This window comes from Opisthorchis viverrini (assembly GCF_000715545.1).
Source record: "Opisthorchis viverrini unplaced genomic scaffold opera_v5_119, whole genome shotgun sequence".
Classification (NCBI taxonomy): Eukaryota; Metazoa; Platyhelminthes; class Trematoda; order Opisthorchiida; family Opisthorchiidae; genus Opisthorchis; species Opisthorchis viverrini.
In genome coordinates, this window is record NW_008751775.1 from 230045 (window position 1) to 238314 (window position 8270).

Consider the following 8270-nt stretch of genomic DNA (forward strand, 5'->3'; position numbering starts at 1 on the left):
TTTAAAAGTATTTCGACCGTATTGGATAATGCGCCGGCGGTCACGGTCAACCGTTGGGCGATCGGAGTGTGCGGTTTTTGGGGCCGACCTTTTCTAACCCGTCCTTCCTCGGGGGAAGGCAGCATCGCTGCTTCCATAAATATGGACATGCTGGTCGCCTGGGAGAAACACCTTACTGCCTTCACACTCCTGTCGCAGAGGACAGTACGACTTTGCCCCCAGACTGCCCCGTACCACGATTGCTCGTAGTGCGGGGTCTCGCTGCTCCTTTTTGGCCTTCCTGGCATGGTTGTACCTTGTGGAACGAAGTTCCAGCCAATGTAGCCCGCGGGATCATTGCACAACTCAAGCCCGACCACCACGTCAAGGTGGCAGCTTTAGGTCGGGTGCCTGGTGGATGGTGCGTGACTTAGTGGAAAGGGGTGAAAGATATTAGGGACAGCTTGTGTACTGTTGTTGATGTCCATTTTCCTGTGATCCTCATTGCTCTTGGCTGAAGAAATCGCAGGAAATGTCATGCAAAAAGACGACATTTCGGCTACGAAACCGTTTTCTTGAGCAATGGCTGAACACTTTGAGGGGCAGTTCAGTTGGTCACCTTAAATGCCACCATTAAAAGATATTCAACGAACCTCAATGGAACATTGACACAAGCCCATCGTCAGTAGCAGAAATTTAGCGTCAAATATCACTCCAACGTGACCGAGCACCCGTCCCGTCTACACCCGCACATTTCAAGCATTGTCTATTCGGTCGACTTATTGTGAAGTGAGAAGTAAAATCTGATGGAGAGCTGATTTAGTGCTGGCCGTCACAACCAATTTGGGGTGCTAACACGAAGTGAATGGACCTTACTGTGGTGTTGCGGTTTACGCACCTCAGCGACTCATTGAGCTATACTGGGGGGGGGTGGCGGAACACTCACGGAGTCTCCCATGTCAGGTTGATCAGCGATTAGATGTCTGACAAACACAATCTTCTGGTCCTCCAGGTCGGGGATTGGAACATGTGGTGACCTTTTCCGTAGAAATGGTCATGCATTTGTATTCCCAGTCAAAAATTGCTGCCTTGCGGTTAGGCTTTTGAGTCAAGTGCTTTGGTTGGGTACCCTGATCGCACTTTTGTCTAGGTATGGGTGCAATGACAGTACCCCAGCCCAGGTAAACCATGACACTTACTAGTAACAATACTCTCATGCTATATCGACCGTCGTTTGATGCCATCAGCCGGGTCGCCTTACTCACTGTATACAGCAGGGCGGGTAAGCGATAACAAGCTACTACCTACGCCTCCCTTTCTCTTTAACGTACTTTTTCTTCACCTCATCCTCTTCCTACTCCTGAAGCAAGTAGAACAAAAAGATGCTCTTTATCTCTCACTGGACTCGCTTGGCAATGATTTGTGCTGTGTCTCAGGAACAAAAATTCAGGATGCAACCACATTAGTTGGGTTGACCACCTCATCAGTTCCCACTCGTTTGCTTCTAAATAATAGTAATCATTCAGCTGTAACACCCTTTCGGTGCCTAGCTGCCATGTCACTCGAGAGAAGCACGACGGCTGGGACACTGCCAGGTTGCCCAAGCCTAGACAGGGAGATTCGAGAGGCTTACGACTGCACACCCCTGGTGATGCAGAAGCTGCTGTGGTGGGATGTGCAGGGGTTGGTATCGTCCTAAGTCACCGAGCGGAAGTATCCTTGCTTGATTGGATGTCTGTTGATAGTCGATAAAATCCTGGAACCCACACTGTAAGGCCTTCAGAACCCCGGGTTTCAAATAACCACTGACGAAAAACTCGTCGACCTGGAATATGTGGAGTACATCGTTCTCATCTTCGAAGAGTAGAGGGCACAGTGTTTTTGGATGAAGTGATCAAAGCCACTCCATACTTTTGTGCACTGTGTACTCACATAGTGGAAATTCATACTTTTGGCCGCCCCACTTACAATCCAGGGAGAGACACGACGTTGTGGAGCGTTTCGCTAACCTCGGGAATTGTATTAGTCCCGAATGTGGTGTGGGAAGTCAACTCACGAACCTGCAAGGCTCAGATGGCATTTGCTAATCTGAGGCATCTATGGCGTCAAAGCAGTATATCCCTGTATCTGAAGGACCTGTGTACCAGCCTACAATGCGAGCTGTTTTGTATGTCTGAGACTTGGACTAGTGAAGCCACGGAACTGAAACGTCTTCAGGGCAAGATGGCCCAAGTGGTTAGAGCGCGAATTTACTGACCGGAACGTCCGTGGTTCGAACCCAACCTCTGCCTCTCGACTTCCCCTTGTCTAGGCTTGGGTAGCCTGGCAGTAGCCCAATCCTCGTGCAACCTTCGGATGGCATGGCACATAGGTACCGAAAAGGTGCTACAGCTGAACGACGTCTTCAGGTGTTCGACAGTCGTTTTCTCAGAACCATAGTTGGTGCGGGTTGGTATCAGAGAATCCGTAACGAGACAATTTCAACGCAAGCCTTGCGTTGTGCAACGAAGACTTCCATTGAAAAATTTGTCCAGCAACAGAAGATGCGTTGGTTAAACCATGTATTGCGTGTGCTGAACCATTCCCAAAGAAGAAAGGTGGCTGACTCGACCTCGTAGAGGGTTATGGAGAAGATTACAGAACGTTTAGGTGCTGGTGGTGCTACTCATCCTCTAGGATGGGGATCGCGTGATCCCCATTGCCTCAGGTTGGAGACGCTGCAAGAAATGGCTGTTAATCGATGTCAGTGGCGTTCTGGTTGTCAGTTTTTATTCATATTGCCTGAATGAGTGTCTGGAGGTGTAGGCCAGGAGTGAATCTGGTAAACTTGCAATAAGCCTCCCCTCCACTTTCTTTGTTTTTTTTACAATAAGGCTTTCAAACAAATCATGGTTGCAAGGCAGCGAAGCATCAGTGTCGAACACCGATGTCATGTTGTCGATGACGAATATAAGAACTGCTCGGAAGACGATGGTTCGGCACGCGCAACGCATGACCTGACCGATGTAGCTTCTGGTGCTTGTCACATTCCTCGACGGAAGTACAAGAATCCAAAGTGCTGACTTCCGTCACTTGTGGCGTCAAAAAGGCATATCACTGTGTCTTAAAGGTTGGTGTACCAGGTCGCTTCAAGGGTTGTATTGGTTGTATTAGCTGTATGGGTGAGAAACATAGTCTCCGCGGACAGATGATGCAATGCGCCTTCATGTTCTTGACCACCGATGTCTCCACTGATGATGATAATAATGACAATGATGTCCCAGTCGCACAACTGAACGGTCGTTTTCTAATTGTCTCTGGGCTTTCACCGGCACCAGCCTACACAAGCGATTGCCCCAGATACCGGTGTCTGAGAAACAAGGGAATCCCCGTTCCGCTACTTGTAGAGTCCATTTCTTACGACCAAACTGAACACTCCGTACTGTAACCTGCTATGTGGATCCTTGAGATTTAGGAGTGTGACGCATTGCTGCCAATTGTAATCATCAGAGACAGCAGCAGCAGCGTTGACACTGGTGCTTTACTACAGTATCGGTTGTTAAAAACTCTAAAACGCCTCACCTCATCTCCTCGCAGAGGTCATTTCTCGCAGCCATAAAACAGCACAACCATTACTGAATTGTTTGGAGTACTGTGCCCAACAATCAAAAGGTTTTAAATTGATGGACATCAGGCGCCATTCTGGTTCCTGATAATTTCGCTGCCAAGAAGCTTCCGAAAACCAATCGAACTGATCAAACGGAACAGTCTGTGGATGTTTCTAGCATTTGTCGAGTCCATATCTGAAAAGCGCATTGAAAAGCAACAGTGTATATGTACATGTTTAGAGTCTACGCTGGTGTTCCAGAAAGAGCGGCAGGCGGTAATCGAACCTCACCACCGGAAACTGACGGCGATGTGGTTTATTTGGATTTGGAAATAGCTCGTTCGTGGGCCTCAAGTTGTCAACCGATTTCTTTCGTTCCGAAAATTAGCACTGCAAAAGAACAATCTGTGGTAGGCACACATAAAGTAGATTATTTTCGAGTCTCGTATCAAATCCCAGACGGCCACCCAACCTTCTCTCAGTGGCGCTTATTCTGCCTACCTGGGCTGCACGAACGACAAAGATGTCTGAGCTTTTATCCCATTGTGAAAGAACACCTAGGGCGTCATTGAAACCGTCTCTGGCAGATTCAGAGCTACGGTCTGTTGGGGGCATAAGCAGACACAATAAGCAGAATGCGGTGAACCTCGCTTTCTCAAGATTTTCTCACAGACGTTGCCAAATGAATCGCACAGATGTGACTGTTAAAGGCTATCCAGTCAAGTAGGTGTAGCTGGGTAAAAGCGCCTTTTACCACCCAATGAGCAGACTCCACGAGTGATCAAGCTTACCAGTAGCCATGTGTCTGCATCGTCGGAGGTAAGCATAAAGAATGGTTTCATTCCTACAACGACGCCTACTGTACATGGCAACAAACAAGCCAGTAACGCCTCAGAACCACTGTTTTATGCCGTTCAGTGTTCCTGAACCCGGAACAAATACCGACCGATCCTCCCAAAAGTGACGGGAATTTCTTCCTGGATGTCTGGCCCTTGTGTTTGGCACCAATGATCGTGAAGGGGATTTAAAAGTTCTGGGGCGAGTGAGTATGAATAACCCGGACGATAACGGACTCAGATCGTTTTAAGTGACATTCATCAGGGTAGAGAAAAATTCTTAGAAGCCGACGGAACGGACTGTCGAAACCGTTAGGTTTATGGAGGAGACATGCCACCGAGACCACAACAGTGTTGGCTGACCGTAAGGTCCGTGGTTTGAACCCGACTTCCGCTTCTCGACTTCTACTGTCTAGGCTTGGACAACCTAACAGTATCACAGCCCTCGTGCGTTCTTCTGGTGGCACGGCAACTAAGTATTGAAAGGGCGTTACAGCCAAACCATTATTATACTATCATTACTTCAACATACATAATCGATTCTCAAAACGACAAGCTTGAATACTCGGGTGTTCCTGCTACACTCGAAAAACCTAAGCTTGTTAGCCTAGTTAGTTTTGTTGGTTCACCGCAGCCTCAACTTCACAAGTACAAAGTCTTCTACCGGGAGTGATGCCATGGGAAACATGTTCGCTCGTTTCAGATTACTTCACTGGGCTTTGTTAAAAATTTCTGGATCGAACAATAGGCACTACATCACGCTTTTTGGCCTATGTCGCTTATTTTTTTATGTAACAGTGATGCAAGTTGGATATAAATCCAGAAGTTATCCATGTTCGGTCTGTTTACCGCTAGATGTCGAGATGATATGGTATACAGTGCACTGTTTTCAACCCCACCTGTGGTCATATGTTTAGAGGCACAGTCATCGGGCAACATTCAGCAACATGAACACGAGATAAATAAGTAGACCGCAGATGCTGGATTGAAAACTATGCAAAACTGGCAGCTGTTAGGCAGCACGGCTAGTGACAAATGAGCTCGTGAGTGTAGACACAAGCTCACAAGAATGTCATAGCTAAATTGGGTGTAATCTACGTCTCTCCTTAAAAGTACCGGTGCAACATACTGAGCAAACAAGACTATCAGGGAATCAGCGCGGAACTTGAAACCAATCCGGTATCCCGTATATTTGAAAATACAAACAAAAACTACCCATTTATAGACTGTCATCTACTCCTTGGTAGATAATGCCAGCGCTATAGCGTGAGAGCACCTCAGAGTTCAAAAAAGTAGCCAGCAACCTGAAGACTCGAAATATGATACGTGGGTAGTGTGCAATGATTTACGGTCGGCAGAGCTATCTTCCAGCAGTGTTTACTATACTTTATCCAAGAAAAGTAGTTAACGTCCAAATGCTGGGTATCGCGTTACTGTGATGAGAACCGGATTCGATGTTGGCTAACCCTGCGCTACCGAACCCCCCCCCCCACCGCGTTCCCGACTGCAGGAGGTCCCGCGATAGATGGCGTTGTGTGGAACAAACAGTTCGCTACTCGTATGAAGATACCTTAGTACTTTTTATGATTTGTTAGCGTACTCAAGAGGTCAGGCTGTCTTTCCATGGAAGCCTATCAAAATTTCTTTTCCAGAGATATCTTCTGAATCATCGTCTTACCCATGTCCCACATCCCTGTTTCCTTTGTTCTAGACACAGCACGCATGGGAGAGATGTCGCCGACTCATGAGGATCGCATTCCAGTCGTAGAGTTTCAGGGACCCACCAGGTCTAGGGTCGACCAGTTGCCTGTATCCCCTCATTTACATCGATTTCCCCATTCCCTTGTTTGGACCCCAATCCCGCTTTTGACGTGAGTTTCCTTCGCTCATTCATTTGCACACCTTTCAGGTGGCTTTTTCCGATTATTGGCCACATGGGTATCACGAATACGGCTGGAATCATTTACGACTTTGCAGCGCCGTACACTATCTGTGTAAATCTATTTGGGTGATATATGAGCCCTTCCTCTCTAAATTGTCCAGGAAGACAATATGGCATTTGGATGGCCTACAATGTACTGTCAATTGGATTTGAGCCATGTTGAAAGCCGTGAAATGTGGGACAAAGCGGTGTTTGGGGCGAACGAAGTGTATAAGTTGCGTGTGGTAAGTTGCGTTGCGCGTAAATTCACATTTCAACCGATAAAGGGCGCTTGAACCGTGAGTTATTGAATGTGCTTCGGTGGAATCGTGCTGAAGTTGTGAATGGCTGTTTGTCAATCGGACTAACTGCGGTCATGTGGTTGTGACTGACGTAGCTTCTTTGATTCTTTTTGTGAAGACTGAGTATTTTTTACGTTTCACATCGAATTGCTGTAGTAACCATTCGGCTACATCTGGCGATACTCTCAACTCATTCAACCAACTGAGGACTATCTGCTTCAGAATGAATATCGTATCTCTCAGTTCTGTCCTGTACCGACCTAACCACGCGTTACCATCGATTTGCCTCTCTAAAAGGGACCATCTAGTACTAGACAGAGTTTGTTTTCAATGCTTTGAACGAGTGGCATTTTTCCAACTCATCCGCGTTCCTGTAGTTACTGGAAAATGGAAACGCGCTTTCATGATCTCAAGAACTCGTTGCACATTCATTTCGGGTTTTTATCTCACATTTGCCTGATTTAGAATATCCGCTTGTGTAGTAACGGTATTTTCCTCAGCTTAGTTCTCGGTCTGAGCCTCCCAAGCTAGCATTCACGTCAAAACAACCACCAAAGGTGCACAAGGTCTATTAATGCTCAAAACGAAGTCACGAACAGTTGTACAGCGCTTCGTATATATAGCGTAAGCGGTTATAACTTTATGGAATTTCTGACGCGTTCTGGATGCACCATTGGCAACCGGCATTTGGCCAATACTGGGTCATGATTGGCTGTTGGGTCCAGATTATTGGCCAATCAGATCTCGTCTTGATGCCGGACCGGCAAGCGCCCCGAATTCTGGGCCAACCTCGTGCGGGCCAGGCTTATCGGCCGTAGCAGCGCCTAAAGACGTGCGGTATAGCGGGATCCGTGTGGATTCCTGATTAACAGCTTGTATGTGAAACTCGATAAGTCTACATCGATGCCAATGGGTTGGTGGTCTACTGGCTAGTTTGTCAGTTAGAAGGATTATGCTACCCGTGTAATAACCCAACACCAGGCCTTGTGAAAATCGGTCGACGTGAGTTCATGGTGTGTCTTGGTTATGTATCACTTCATAGTATCATCATTCGAACCCGACCTCTGCCTCTCGACTTAGTATCATCGAACCCGACCTCTGCCTCTCGACTTCCCCTGTCTAGGCTTTGACAACCCGGCACTATCCAAGCCCTCGTGCTTCCTTCGGTCGGGATGGCAGCTAGGCACCGGAAGGGTGTTACAGCTGAACGATAGTATCATCATCCTCAAAGACAGCAACATCAGTGTTGACACTGCCGCGCAACCATAAAGTTCATCTAGTCGTGTTTAAAGAGAAAGAGTGGATAGGGGAGGGGACTTAGTTCTCGCTTATGTCAAGGATTCCGAGATGCTTATTCCTCCAATCGTTCAGTCTGACAATCTGAAAAAAAAACTGAATTCACGAATATCACTGACACCGATCAACCGCCATTTTTGCTATGTCTTCAGCCGAACGCAGACTGGGTCACGGGTGCCCATTCTAGAAGACGTACAGCACCCTTCTGCTAAGTCCTACGTTGTCCACCTCGCGGTTTCCACCATTCTGACGGAGGCACATAGGACAACATTTGCTTCGGCAGTCGGTGTTTTGGCATGCATAAAGCATGACCGAGCCATCGTAGTCAATGGTGCTATATGTTTTCCGCG

At 47.4% G+C, this 8270-nt stretch overlaps 2 protein-coding genes across 2 annotated transcripts in view; one reads left to right on the plus strand and one right to left on the minus strand.

Moving 5' to 3' along the window:
* Nucleotides 1-2603: 2603 nt before the first annotated feature.
* The window catches only part of T265_05973 (hypothetical protein), a gene marked incomplete at both ends in the record, with an annotated part of 10679 nt that continues 5012 nt past the window's right edge, over nt 2604-8270 (plus strand). The window contains 5 exons of the mRNA XM_009171125.1: nt 2604-2739; nt 4818-4970; nt 6113-6272; nt 6311-6395; nt 6445-6567. Of these exons, the coding sequence (XP_009169389.1) occupies nt 2604-2739; nt 4818-4970; nt 6113-6272; nt 6311-6395; nt 6445-6567 (657 nt within the window). The remainder of the gene's footprint in view (nt 2740-4817; nt 4971-6112; nt 6273-6310; nt 6396-6444; nt 6568-8270) is intronic.
* T265_05972 (hypothetical protein) lies at nt 4590-6364 on the minus strand (the record flags this gene model as incomplete). The annotated part of the gene is made up of 2 exons (XM_009171124.1): nt 4590-4913; nt 6227-6364. 2 exons carry the CDS (start codon nt 6362-6364, stop codon nt 4590-4592), a joined length of 462 nt encoding a protein of 153 aa, XP_009169388.1.